Below are 15056 nucleotides of genomic sequence, written 5' to 3'. Positions count from 1 at the left end.
ACACAATGAAGATGTTTTGGAGTATAAAAGAAGGAATGGATTGGAATAAACTTTGGAAATAATCCAGTAAGTATATTTATAGAGTATGGAAGTGAATTTATCTATGTGTTTGTGACTGAGACAGGGTCTCATCCCTAGGTGTAGTGGCACATGCCTTTTTTAGTCCCAGCACTAGAGGGGCAGAGGGAGACAGATCTCTATGAGGCCATCCTGGTCTAAGTAGTGAATTCCAGGACAACCAGGGCTAAGTAGAGAGACCTGTCTCAAAAGAGAGCCTGAGTCTCACTGCATAGCCTTCAATTCATTATATAGACTAGGATCCACCTGCCCCTGCCTCTGCCTCCTAAGTGCTGAGCTTTAAGGAGTGTGCCTGCAGGGTGACACCAGTACTAGATGAGGTCATGCAAACCTATAATGCCAGTACTGCAGAAACTGTGGCAAGGAGATGATGAATCTGAGGCTAGCTTGGTCTGCACATTAATAAAACACATTGATGTCCCAAAGAAAGAAAGAAGGAAAAACAGCAATAGCCCAAGCCACATTAAGTCATATCTTCTTTACTAGTACTTTAGGCATTGTGTTCATAGCACTGGGGACAATGTGGCATAATTTGTGTATGCTTCCTGGTGTGTGTTTGCTGTGTCTCACACTTGAGTATGAACTCTCTACTGTACTAATGTTCATGTTCTCAAACTGTACTGTATGCCCAGCCGTCTTAGGAGTTTAATGTTTGTAGAACAAATGAATGTGTAAAGGCAGCCAATTCAGAATTTTTTTCTGCTTGGCCATTTTGTTATGATTGTCACTACAACTAGCATTCAATTGAGGAACTCAAGTAAAACCTAATATGAATGAGGTAACGTATTTTCCATGGTCTATGATTTTTTTTTTTTTGGTTTTTCGAGACAGGGTTACTCTGTATAGCCCTGGCTGTCCCTGGAACTCACTCTGTAGACCAGGCTGGCCTCAAACTCAGAAATCCGCCTGCCTCTGCCTCCCAAGTGCTGGGATTAAAGGCATGCGCCACCACTGCCCGGCCAGTCTATGACTTAAGAGAGAAGATTTGTGAGTATGTTTGTGTACTTGTGTGTCACACATAACATACATATATCACATAAACATGTGTAATATATATGCTTTATTTCTGAAAATTATTTGGAAGAAGTTCTTTACCCTTGATAAAGTAAAATCCCTCACTAAAAATAATCTTAACTTCTAGACTGAGGACTTAGCTCAGTGGTTAAAGCCGCTGCCACACAAGCATGAGGATCTGAGCTTGGATGCTCAGAGCCCACCCATGTCAATGCTCAGTAGGCATGGTGACCACTTGGCATTCCAAAACTCTGAAACTGAACAGAGGGTTCCCAGAATAAGATGGCTAACTAAATTAGCCACTGGTGAACTCTGGGGCCAATCAAGAAACCCTGCATCAATGAATAAGGGGGAAAGCCATTGGCAAAGATCCCCAGCATTAGCCTGGGGCCTTCCTGTGCTTGCGCACACACACACCACAGGCTTGTGTGCACACATGCAGACATGCACATACACCACACACAAAATATTTCAGTTTCTGTGGGTTAAGTTGATAAAATAGCTTATATCTGCCAGATAATAAACATAGTAACCACAAAACACATTTTCTTTATTTAAGAACTCTGAAATTTAACACTTTAGAGTTTATTGTCTAAATCTTTTGCTTTTTTTAATGTTAATACCACTTTGCCCATTTCAATTTATTTGCTATGAATTTAAAATTAAGTACTGATATTCTTTAATAGATATATTTTCTAGATTTTTTTTTTGCTGCTCTAAGATGAATTATTCATAGATGTCCAGTTTTAACATTATCTGATCAGTATCTTGAGTTGATTGGGTTTTTCCTCTTCATTGTAGGTCTGCTTCATGTGATGATCATAGTCATTCCTCTGAATTCACCCAGAGTTGCAGATATGAGAAAAAAGTTACGTGTGAATATATATCAGTCAAGTCAACACATACATTTTAAACTGTTAAAGAAATAAAAATACTTGCGCCCTTCATATGTAGAGACGGAATCACTGGACTCTTTTTAACTTTTACCTATTTATTTTTATGTGTGAGTGATTGCATGTATATATGTATAGCGTGTACACTTGCTATTCATAGAAGCCTAAAGAGAGAGCTGGAGCCATGGGTGGTTGACAGGGGTCTTAGGAACCAAACTCTGGCCCTCTGCAAAAGCAGCTAGTACTCTGAACTGCTGAGCCACTCTTGTCATCTTTTTCCTTTTATGTTTTGTTTGTTTTGTTTTGTTTCTGGTGCGGGGTCTCTGGCTATGTAGTCCACTGCAGGGTGGCCCTGAACAGACAGAATTCTCCTGAGTGTGCCATTATGGCCATCTCTTGGTTTTTATCAAAACACTTAGATCCCAAAGAGACAGACTACTTTACTACTCAAAATACAGAAGATGATGAAGATTTGGTGGGTCAGACCATAAAGATGAGCCCTGCTCTCAGAGTCTGCACTTGAATTTGAATGGTTTTTATTGAAGTGACTGGGTATTTGTTTTAACATATATGTATGTTTACCCACATGTGTGTATGCACACCATAGGCTGTCTTGGTACCCTTGAAGGTCAGAAGAGAGCCTGGAATTATAAGCTTCTATGTAGATGCTGGGAACTGAACCCCAGTCCCTCTACAAGAGCAGCCCATGCTCTAACTGCAGAACATCCTCTCCAGCCCATAGTGACTTCTACCCACTTATAGCCACATGAAGCTTTTCCGTTGGCTTCCATCAAGATACAGAAAGGTATCTAGGGTTTTTTGAAGAGGGGATTGGGCTGGCAAGATGGCTCAGTGAGGAAAGCACATGCTCACCAGGCAACCTGAGTAGGATCTCTAGAATCCTCAGATAGAAGAGAGTTCACTTTATAAGATGGCACTGACTACTCTTCCAGAGGTCAGGAGTTCAATTCCCAGCAACCACATGGTGGCTCACAACCACCCATAATGAGATCTGACTCCTTCTTCTGATGTGTCTAAAGACAGCTACAGTGTACTTATGTATAATAATAAATAAATCTTTGGGCCAGAGCAAGCAGGGCCAACCGGAGCAAGCAGGGTTGACCAGAGCAAGCAGAGGTCCTAAAAAAACTCAATTCCCAACAACCACATGAAGGCTCACAGCCATATCATCTGTACAGCTATAGTGTACTTACATATATAAAATAAATCTTTAAAAAAAGAAAGAATAGATATATAAATGTTATGAAAAATCAAATATAATACTAACACTCCTTATGTCAGTTTGGATTCCTGATAGAGTGAGTGGTAAAACTTGAGAGATTATAGACCAGTCTCATGCAAATGAAGTAACTAGAGAAAAATCTGTGGTAGGAAGAAAGACAATCTGTTAGGATCCAAGAATTGCTGAAGAATGATACCCCAGACTCAAATAGTATGCAAAAGTAAAGTTTATTTAGTTGAATTTCCTTGCATGCAGGGTCTCCCCATTTGGGAATGGAGATCCCTAGTGGAGTTGTCAGGGGAATTCTGTTAGGGATTGGTTCTAATGTTTTTGTTTTTGTTTTGTTTTGTTTTGTTTTTTTTTGGTTTTTTTTGGTTTTTTTTTGGTTTTTCGAGACAGGGTTTCTCTGTGTAGCCCTGGCTGTCCTGGAACTCACTCTGTAGACCAGGCTGGCCTCGAACTCAGAAATCCACCTGCCTCTGCCTCCCAAGTGCTGGGATTAAAGGCATGCGCCACCACTGCCCGGCTTGTTTTGTTTTTTTAGATATTTTCTTTATTTACATGTAAATTTCTCCTTTCCTAGTTTCCTCTCCAAAAAACAAACAAACAAACAAAAACAACAAGAACAAACCCCCTCCTCATGCCTGCCACCCCACCCTCTCCCACTTATTGGCCCTAGCATTCCCCTACACAGAACCTTCACGGGGCTGAGGTCCTATTCTCCTATTGATCGAATTTGCAATCCTCTACTATACACATGCTGCCAGAACAATCAGACCCACCAATGTGCAGTCCTTGGTTGGTGGTTGAGACCCTGGGAGCTCTGAGGGTTCTAATGTTTTGATTTAATTGGGAATCTTTGTGTCCAAACCCTGAAGGTTCTTGTCCCCAATTAGTTTTTGATTGATCAATATAGATGCCAGCAGCCAATGACTGGACAAAGGGAGACAGGATGGAACCTTTAGATTTTTGAGGGCTAGGAACTGGGGAAAAGGAAATGGGGATCACCCTGAAGCTGTGGGATCTGGATGGACATGGGCGTTACAGGAGGTAAAGCCAACCAGCCATGAGAGATTTTGAGTAAGTGACTACTGGCCACTTCCCCAATTGGGCCTAGGGTAGCAGCGGAAGGTTTAGAAGTGCCCAGCCTTTGAGGTAGCTAAGGCATTTTAAAACTAACTGGTATGTGTGTGTGTGTGTGTGTGTGTGTGTGTCCATTCTCAAATCCAGATGGCTCCTGGGTGAGTGCATATGTATGACCTGCCGGGAACCAAAGCAGTGTAGCTCAGCTCATCTCCACATAATTCTAGGGAGGAGTATGTGCCCCTTTACCTGGATTGGGTAGTTCTATCTTTAGGGGTCTGAATGATTGTACAATTCCTCCAGCTCTGGAGACCTCCCTGGGGGATCGATGACTCACTGTAGCTACCTATTCTTACTTTACACCAGATGACAAGGTATCCTCAGATTAACTATGTGCAGCTGTGGTTGGCTGACCACAAGTTCCAGGATCTAGGGTCTCATTTCTGGGAAACAGAAACTTAGTCTCCCAGACTGCCAGTTTGCAGCCTGCCCTGGAATCAGCCTGACTCTGGCAGACTCAATCCTCTCAACTCCAACAAAGTATGTCTGCCCTAGAATGTGCGAGCGTGTATATGTTAGACTCCATGACAAAGGAGAGTTCAAATTGCAGGTGGAGCTAGGGTTGCCAGTAGTCCAGCCTTGAGATGAAGTTACCCTGGAGTATCCAGGTGAGCCCAGTGTCATGACAAGGGTCTTAACAAGTGGATGTATGAAATCTAACCACTGGAGTGTTTGCCATTCTGTTTGAGTTTTGTACAAGTGACCAATCTAGGGCCTTACACATGCCCCACAAGCACCCCCTTACCTCTGTCTTCGCCATTTCTGGGTTTGAAGGAAGAAGGAGATCAAGAGCCAAGGAACATAAAGATAAAAAAGCTCTTGTTGAATGTAAGATGCACCCATAAAGCTTCAAATTAATAAATGTATAGTGTTTCAGGTTGCTTCATTTGTTAGAGCACCTATAAGAAACTGATGGGATCACATAGAAATTGAGACCAAAAAGTCAATTAACTCCAAATTAGAAGTACTTCTCAAAAAGGGATGGGGGGCACTTAAAAAACCTTATTGCTGAGCCATGGTACTGTATGCCTTTATTTCCAGCACTCAGAAGGCAGGGACAGGAAGTTTTCTGTGAATTCGAGGCCAGCCTAGTCTAAAAAGCAAATTTTAGGACAACCAAGACTACAGAGAAACCTTGTTTCAAAAAAAACAAAAAACAAAAAAACCAAAAAACTTATCTCTAAAGAGTCCAGAAAACAGCTGGGCAATGGTGGTACACGCCTTTAGTCCCAGCACTTGGGAGGCAGAGGCAGGCAGATTTCTGAGTTCGAAAGCCAGCCTGGTCTACAGAGTGAGTTCCAGGACAGCCAGGGCTACACAGAGAAGCCCTGTCTCAAAAAATCAAAGAAGAAAAAAATAAATAAATAAAGAGTCCAGAAAACAACAAGACACCTGCAACATTGGAAATAGTAAGTTTTAGTTTAAAATAAAGTATATTTTAATACACAGAATCTACTGTGTGCCAGGTTCTCAGTGCACTTACCTTATACGATCCTTTCTCTCGAGTTCATCCATTTTCACTTTAGAGGAAGCTGTTCCCAATAACATGGGCTGTGGGATAGAACCTTTTACCATAAGGAAAGCACTCTAAGCCCAGCTCTCAGGACACTGATGCCAGAGGCTTGTGGACTTGAAGCCAGTGAAACTCTGCCTCAGGAAAAGAAGAAAAAGTGTATTGACTATGCTAACTATTCATCTGCATCATTCCTCAGAAGTGAGCACACACACATACACACACCACACACACACACACACACACACACACACACACACACACACACACACACACACGGAGGGAGGAGGGAAGGAGGGGAGGGAGAGAGAGAAAGAGAGAGAGAGAAAGAGAGAGAGAGAGAGAGAGAGAGAGAGAGAGAGAGAGAGAGTGCCCACATGGGAAAGAGCGCCAGGGTTTACACCTCAAAAATCAAGAGCATCAGCAATGATCATTGTGATTCAGCTAGGCATGGTGGTGCACACCTTTAATCCCAGCTCTTAGAAGGCAGAAGTAGGTGAATCTATGAGTTCAAAGCCAGTCTGGTCTACAAATCCAGTTCTAGGACAGGCAAAGAAACCTTTTCTTAAGGGAAAAATCATTCTAGATTCCCCAAAGAACTTAGATCAAAGGGCTTTTTAGAATTTTTTTTTTTCTTTTTAGAGACAAGAGTCTTACTGTGTATTTCTAACTCTGGTTGGTTTGAAGCTCCGTATGTATACCAGCTTGGTATGCTGACCTTGAACCATCACTCAGATCCACTGTCATGATTATGTACATTTACAAGCCAAAGTTGGCTGGGCGGTGGTGGTACACGCCTTTAATCCCAGCACTTGGGAGACAGAGCCAAGTGGATTTCTGAGTTCGAGGCCAGCCTGGTCTACAGAGTGAGTTCTAGGACAGTTAAGGCTACACAGAGAAACCCTGTCTCAAAAAAACAAGCAAATAAATAAATAAATAAATAAATAAATAAATAAAAAAAAATACAAGCCAAAGTTTGCTGGGAGACAACAAAAGCTAGAAAATTCAGGGCATAGCTCCACTCATACAGTGATTTTTTTTTTTTTTTTTTTTTTTTGGTTTTTTCGAGACAGGGTTTCTCTGTGTAGCCTTGGCTGTCCTGGAACTCACTCTGTAGACCAGGCTGGCCTCCAACTCAGAAATCAGCCTGCCTCTGCCTCCCAAGTGCTGGGATTAAAGGCGTGCGCCACCACCGCCCGGCTCATACAGTGATTTCTGATATTTGGTCTCTAGCTAGAATTTAGCATGATGTTGTCTCCAAAAAAAAAAAAATTAAATTAAAAATTAAAGTTAAAAGGATCTTTTTCCTCCTCCCCCCAAAAATATTTTCAATTGTTTCTAGCTTTTTTATGTTTTTATTTTCATTTTGTGTACATTGATGTTTGACTTGCAAGTATGTCTGTGTGTTGGTGGGCATCAGATCCACTGGAACTAGACTTATTAGTCAATTGGGAGCTGCCATGTGGATGCTGGAAATTGAACCCAGATCCTCTGGAAAAGCAGCCAGTTCTCTTAACCCCTGAGCCATCACTCCAGCCTTTTAAAGAAGTGTTTCTGTGTCTCTCTGTCTGTATATACGTGCAGGAGATAAGAATGTCGTGAGCTACCTGATAGGGGTTCTGGGAACCAAGCTCTGGTCCTCTGGAAGAGCAGTAAACACTCCCATCCGCTGAGCCATCTCTCCAGCTCCTGTTTCTAGCATTCTACAGAGTCTAGGAAATGATGTTTTTAAATGCATTTATTTAAATGTGGAGGGGCACTGTGTTTGGGTGAGAATGAAAAGACAAATAAAAAGGAAAGGAAAGGAAATGACTGCCCAGTGTGGTAGAAGAGAAAGTTTACTATAGATAAAAGCGAAACCATAGCCCGAAGCAGACTCGTTTCAGAGAGGCCAGAGCTATCATAACCTTGAGCCTTGTGAGGACAGAGGAGAGGGGAAGGGAGGGGAAGAGGGGGGGAAAGAGGGCAGAGAGGGGACCCAAGTGTAACAGCCAAGAGGCCAAAGATACAAAAGGGGCATGTAACCAAACTGTCTGGATGCTGTAGGGAAGAGCCTCTGGGGAAGAGCAGCCCAGCTTCTGGAAAGGGCTGAACAGTCGGAGGGAGGTGGGGTGCTGGGAGAACCTGGAGGCCAGGTCTGCTTTGGTAAGTTAAATATGCACCTCAGACATTTGTCCCGGTTTGAAACTTAGTGGGTACACATACCATTGATGTGCCAGGAAGCGTTTGTGAACCCCAAAAGACCACCAAGGAGCTGTTTCCAATGTAATAACATTAGGGTTTCTTTATTACAAGCTTGGGGGCTGAAGAGATGGCTCAGCGGTTAAGAGCACAGGCTGCTCTTCCAGAGGCCCTGAGTTCAGTTCCCAGCAACCACAGGATGCCTCACAACCATCTGTAATGGGATCCAAAGTCCTCTTCTGGCAGTGACAATGTACTCAATACATAAAAATAAATAAATCTTTTAAATAAAACCAAAGCAACAATAAAAAAAAAAAAGCAAAAAAAAAAGCTGGGCAGCAATGGCACATGCCTTTAATCCCAGCACTTGGGAGGAAGAAGCAGGCAGATTTCTGAGTTTGAGGCCAGCCCAGTCTACAGCGTGAGTTCCAGGACAGCCAGGGCTACACAGAGAAACCCTGTCTCGAACCCAGCCCCCCAAAAAAAGAGAGTTGGTTCTTTTGTTTCCAATATGTGAGTCCAGGGGATCCAACTCAGGTCATCAGACTTGCAGGTCTCCAGACCCCAAAGACCTTAAATTACTAGCACATAAGCCACGAAATCCTAATTATTGTTGGCACCGGACCCTTACATTCTTTTCAAATTTTTATCTTTATCAACTACCAAAGATTAGTCATCTGAGTTAAGCCAAGGTATTTCTGACCCTCAATGTTTTCCTAAACAGAACAGAAAATGTCAAGGATGTCCTCAAGGGCAGCGAAGAAGCTGACACAGTCGGGATCAGTCAGCTACCGCAAAAACTAGCCTAAAAATGCCCTGGGGTGACGGGAGAAGCAGCTGAAAATTCAGCGAATCTGACAACCAAAGGGCCTGCGAGCTTGTTTGGGAAACGGCTCATTAAAATATGAAAAGAACCCACCAAAGCTCACGGAGTGAGTAGACTGGGTTCCTTTGCCCTGAGACTTGAGCCTTTAGGAAAACAGGAAGTGTACAAAGTCTCAGTACCATCTCTCCGTCCTACAAGGCAGATACAACAACTATGGTCACTTACCAGACTGAAAGAAGCAGAGGACTCGCGACCCAGCCCTGACTCTTCCATCTGGCTGAACATACTTCACATCTACTATGCTTCAGGGCTCGTCTCAGCCGCTTTACTCAGGTCAACAAGATTCATTACTGGGCTGAGTAGGTGGCAGCGGCATACACCTTTAATCCCAATACTGCGGAGGCAGAAACAGGGGTCCTGGTTTCTTGAGACAGAGTTTCTCTGTGTAGCCCTGGCGCCTGAAAATAGCTGGCCTTGCCTCGTCTACAGAGCGATTTTCAGGACACCCAGAGCTACACAGAGAAAACCTGTCTCGAGAAACCAAGATTCACAATTCTGGCTGGAGAGATGGCTTAGTGTTTAAGAGCGCTTGCTACTCCTCCAGAGGACCCTTTACCTAATGCTTCTGCTAGTGAACTGTTTTTTGTTTTGTTTTTGTTTTTCTGCCTAATGCCCTCACTGGTTTATTTGTTTTTGAGACAGGGTCTCATGTAGCCTACGGTGTCCTCAAACATGCTATGTTGCTAAAGATCTTGAACTCCTGAGCCTCCTGCCTCCCTCTCCTGAGAGCTGGGAGTAACCTCGTGCGCCACCTGGGCTGGTTTTATGCGCTGTTGGGTATCGAACCCACGCTAGGTAAGCACTTTACCCTATATTTAAAGTCCGGGACACAGTGGCTGACTTAGAACTCAGCCATCGCCAGGGGGAAACCTTACCCTTCCTTTAATCCTAAACCTGTAAAATCGCTAGCGGGTAAGTTTCCCGCTACCTTTTCCTAGGAATGCTCACACAAGGTGTGGGAAAAAGTGGTCTTCCACCTGGAGAATAAATTCTGTCTGCGCATGAATCCTAAATCAGGCGCGCTTCTCTAAACGTGTCCTGCGTGCCCTGGAGATAACTCCATGGGACAGAGCGGGTCAGGCACGTAACAGCGACCTCTAAGCTCCCTATCCTCTTCTGAGACGCAGTCATTAAGCGGCTGTTCAGGGGCACAGGAAGGAAACACTACTAGAGCTGGGTAAGGGGACCAAGGTGCTAACCACTAACTCGATCCCCCTTCCCACGTCCCCCGGGGCTGGGACGCACGGGATCTGGAGTCCCACCCGGGGCGGGGCGCTCCGGAGGCTCCTCCCTCTGAGCCTAGGTCGCTTGCTGAGCCGCTGCATCTCAGCGCATCAGGCGATGTATCTCCGCAGGGCTGTGTCCAAGACTCTGGCGCTGCCCCGGAGGGCGCCCCCGGGTCCCGCGCCGCTGGGGAAGGACGGTGAGTGTCCCACACTTCTCCACGGGTCCAGGCTGGGCACCAGCGCCCCGAACCTGCCAGCACCTAGTTGCAGAACCCTGGGCCAGTGAAGGAACAGTGAGGGAGGGTCTCGGGCCAGCTCTCCGAAGTTCTTGGAAACTTTGGGAATAACAACCTTTTCCAGGATGTCCTCTGAATCCAAATTAAACTTCCTGGGTTCCAGTCTTGAATTCCTGATCTCCGGCAAGTAATGTTCCTTCATTTTTTTAAGTGGCTGTGGGTTATAGTCAATAGATATGGAGTGAAAGGGACCTCTTCGAAGAGGGTGTGGCTCTCTACTAGAGTCCCACAGTTGACTATTTAACGAACCACTAGTTTCTCCGAAGGGGTAAAGGAACGGATGGGTAGATGGACGAGGGGTGTTCACGTATTCGCAGGTGGGCTCCAGGAGAAGTGTCAGTTCTCTGAACACTGGTGGTGCTAAACCCCCAGCTTCTTGTGGCCCTGATCATCCCTTCGAAGCGGGGCGGCCTCGGAGCTCTCTTCTGATGTTGCTGACAAGCTTGCAGCTCCATCAATTTCGGATTAGGGAATGCGTGAGGAAATGGGGCACTCTAGATTTTCTAAAGAAGCAACATCCTGGAATATAGGAGTTTAACAGGTGTCGTGGCTCTGGGCCGGTTTGCAGGGTCCTCTCCCAGCTGCCTACCCTCTCTGTCCATCACTCACCAGGGCACAGCTCTTGAACATCGGAAAGCTAATTTATCTATTCTTTGCCCCACTTCTTGAGGCATCCGAGGCAGCGTCCAGAGCAAGGATTTGATTGAGAAAGACAGAAAAACGCCTGTGGAAAGCCATGAATCAGAGGGTGGTTTGGTTTGGTTTTGGTGTCACTTGTTTACCATGCTTTGATTAGGCCTGTGTTGGTGGTGGATGGTCTCAAGGAAATCTATTCACCTCTTCTTTTAAATGCTGCTTGAAAGAAGGCTCCCCACAAGTATTAAGACGCCTTCCCCCTCTGTATGTATAACCTTGTAAGAGAGCAACTCGCCGGAGGTGAGGAGAAACCATTTATTTTAAACTGACTCTAATGGGGACCATTCTGATGATCAGATAAAGAAAAGGAGGAGACTGACCTCATCCGCCACAGAAGTCTCTCTCTCTCTCCTTCTCTTCCTCCCTCCCTCCCCACACCCCACCTCCCACAGGCACGGGCCCAGGCATGTGTCTGCATGTGCTCTGAGGACAGCTTGCAGGAGGCAATGGGTACCAGAGACTGGGACTAGGTTTTGAGGCTTGGCTGCAGACCCCTGTAACTCCCTTGAATCCTGCATCTACATCATACTTTTTTACATCCCCTGCCTCCCACTCATCCCATTAGATCAACATAAAGATAGAGTTAACATAAATGTGCAGTTAGCAGTCCCGGATGCAAGGGAACTGACCTTATTTTAATTTTCACCTAATTTTTTGTGGTTCTAGGGATTGAATCTAAGGTCTATCTAAGACCCCATAGGCAAGCTTACTTCTACTGAGTAATTTCTACTAATAGTTTTTGAGACAAGGTTTTCTGTGTAGCCCTGGGTGTCCTGAACTCACTCTGTAGACCAGACTGGCTTCAAACTTAGAGATCCTCTTAACTCTGACTCCCAAGTGCTGGGATTAAAGGCCTGGGCCACCAGTCTGGCATTGACTAAAATCTTAAATTTGTCTTCCTTTGTGGGTATTAATTGTTGTATTATTGGTACTTTCTACTTTAATAAAAAATAAATTTGTTTCAGTGTTTATTTTTTGAAAGGCATGTTTTAACTGTCATTAAGGTTTGTCCTTTTTGCTGTAAAATGTAACTTTCCTGGTTATTAAAAATATAAGTTTTTAATGAATAATTAGATTTACAATAGTTCATTGTGAAAATATCAGAAAGACAAAGTATAACATAAATTAATCTTCTTATTTAATTAATACCATTACTTATGGTTAGCCTACTTGGTTTTAGGGAGTTTTGTTGTTGTTGTTGTTGCTGTTAGTGTTGTTGTTGTTGTTGTTGTTAGTGTTGTTGTTGTTGTTGTTAGTGTTGTTGTTGTTGTTAGTGTTGTTGTTGGTGTTGTTGTTGTTGTTAGTGCTGTTGTTGTTGTTGTTAGTGTTGTTGTTGTTGGTGGTGGTGTTGTTTTTGCCTTATAGAAACAAGTTCTAGCTCTTCAGGCTGGTCTGAGACAGTTATGTCTCCTGGCCTTACTGTGCCATGTCATGGGATCAGAGATATGTGCTAGCATATTCAACAACTGAAGGTCTTTCTCTCTCTCTCTCTCTCTGTCTCTCTCTCTGTCTCTCTCTCTCTCTCTCTGGTCTTTCGAGACAGGGTTTCTCTGTGTAGCCCTGGCTGTCCTGGAACTCACTCTGTAGACCAGGCTGGCCTCGAACTCAGAAATCTGCCTACTTCTGCCTCCCAAGTGCTGGGATTAAAGGTGTGAGCCACCACTGCCCAGCCCTTTCTTCCTTCCTTCCTTCCTTCCTTTCTTTCTTTCTTTCTTTCTTTCTTTCTTTCTTTCTTTCTTTCTTTCCTTCCTTCTCTCTTTTCTTTTTCTTTTCTTTTTTTAAGATTTATTTATTTCATGTATGTGGGTATACTGTCACTGTCTTCAGGCACACCAGAAGATGGCATCAGATGCCCATTATAGATGGTCGTGAGCCACCATGTGGTTGCTGGGAATTGAACTCAGGACCTCTGGAAGAGCAGTCAATGCTCTTAACAGATGAGCCAGCCCTTTTTCTTTTTTTCTCAAGCACATTTTTCTTATGAATCTTGAGCCATACATCTGAGATCTTCTGCTATAGGATGTATTGTTATGTATTTTCACATAATATGTGGTTGCGTTTTATCATAGTCTAGAGAGCAGTTTAGAGCACTGGTTGCTCTTGCAGAACATCCGAGTTCGATTCCCAGTACCCACAAGATGGCTCAAAACAGTCTTTAAAAGTCCAGTATTAGAGAACCTGAAGCCTGTCTCTGACCTTCAAGGGCATCAGACATGTTACATATACACACGTGCAGGCAAAACACTCATACACATAAAATTATAAAACAAATAAATCCAAAAAAAGAATTGTTTTTCTCCAGTCAGGGCCACAAAGAAACCCTGCCCCAAGAAACAAAACAAACAAACAAACAAAAAAATAAATCCTAGTCTTCACATTGCTCACATTGTATAAACCTACTAAAATATGTTTGATAAATTCCTGTTGGATATGTCTCATACTGCTATTTTAAATAACTCAGCTGAAATTGTACTTAAGACTACTTGTATTGTTGATAATTTTCTTTATATCTTCCTATTTAATAAGATCTTTCTGCAGTGTGTGGGGTGTAGCTTGCTCAGCAGGTAAGAACCTTGGATTTGATTTCTAGTATTCAAAAAAAAAAAAAACCCTGGCTCAAATAAGAAACCTATAGTTATAAACATGTGTCAAAAGGTTGTGCCATGGGGCTCCTTTTTGTTATTTATTTACTTACTAATTCACTCATGTTGCTGGGGAGAAAACTCAGGCCTCCTGCATAGCAGACACTCTCTTCCATAAGTAGGGTGGGGTTTTGGTAGAGTTGTTTGTTTTAATAATAAAATGGGGGTCAGTGAGTTGGTTCTGCAGGTACAGATGCTCCTCATCAAGCCTGATAACCCCTAAGTTTTATCTCCAGGACCCACATAGTAGGAGAAGAAAATTAGCTCCCACTTCAGACAGTCGTGGCACATGCCTTTAATTCCAGCACTTGGGAGGCAGAGGCAGGTGGATTTCTGAGTTTGAGGCCAGCCTGGTCTACAGAAGTGAGTTCCTGGAAGGCCAGGGCTACAAAAAAAAACAAAGAAAAAAAAGAAAAAGAAAAAGAAAATTAGCTCCCACGAGTAGTCCTTTGACCTCTCCACACATTCTAAACAAATTCTTAGAAGTGAGATTTCATTCTGTGATCTAGGCAGATTCCCTCTGCAGCCTCCTAAGCAGCTGGAATTAGAACTTGCACTCCCAGATCACAGATCTGTGTTTTTAAGCCAACAAAAATCTCACCACAAACCAGCCAGTGGCGGTCCTCCCCAGAGAAGATTCAGGAGGACTGAGAAAGAGAAAGGACAGGGCTGTGAATGACCTCACCTAAGCAGCTAGTGCATTTCTGAGCATGTGCTGTACCCATCCTCAAGCGCAAATTTTATCCTTAGGTATAACGGCACTTAATTAATTTTTAAAACAATCCTTCCCTTCTTTCTCATATGGGCAGCTGAAAAAAAGAACAGAAAAAGGGAGAAGTGATTATTTCTGATGAAGTAATTATTGGGCATGTATGGAGGTATGGAGGTATGTGTTTCTTTTGCGTTTCAGTTTCACTTGGATGTTGAGCTTATTTACTTCTTCTGTCCTTTGTCTTCACCCACATCTGCCCTTCCCGACATCAAGATGGCAGGCTTCACCAGGGTCCCTCAAATCAGATGAGAGAGGCTGTTGGATAAGATCACAACCTTACATTCAACTCTGCCTTCCCAGAAGTGAAAATCTCTGACATTAATGGGAGAAACTACTGAAAGATGTACTTGTTTAGGATGCCTGTATTATGTGGCGAAAGTAACCACATTTAAACTTGTTTTCCTAGCATCTCTTCGCCGAGTGTCATCCAGCAAATTCCCTGGAACATCTGGCTCCAATATGATCTACTACCT

General features: G+C 43.6%; 1 protein-coding gene and 1 long non-coding RNA gene across 2 annotated transcripts in view; both read left to right on the top strand.

Moving 5' to 3' along the window:
- LOC116094445 lies at positions 1-2047 on the top strand. Its single transcript, XR_004120113.1, has 2 exons — positions 1-66; positions 1894-2047. It is a non-coding gene; the product is annotated as an uncharacterized LOC116094445 (long non-coding RNA).
- An 8101-nt stretch (positions 2048-10148) lies between these two features.
- The window catches only part of Mgarp (mitochondria localized glutamic acid rich protein), an 8416-nt gene continuing 3508 nt past the window's right edge, over positions 10149-15056 (top strand). The window contains exons 1-2 of the mRNA XM_031376118.1: positions 10149-10374; positions 14990-15056. Coding sequence (XP_031231978.1) covers positions 10293-10374; positions 14990-15056 — 149 coding nt within the window. The 5' untranslated portion in view covers positions 10149-10292. The remainder of the gene's footprint in view (positions 10375-14989) is intronic.

The sequence above is a fragment of the Mastomys coucha genome, unplaced genomic scaffold, assembly GCF_008632895.1.
Source record: "Mastomys coucha isolate ucsf_1 unplaced genomic scaffold, UCSF_Mcou_1 pScaffold16, whole genome shotgun sequence".
In the NCBI taxonomy this organism is placed as follows: Eukaryota; Metazoa; Chordata; class Mammalia; order Rodentia; family Muridae; genus Mastomys; species Mastomys coucha.
The sequence above is the reverse complement of the archived record's forward strand: the minus strand, read 5'-3'. Positions and strand labels throughout refer to the sequence as shown.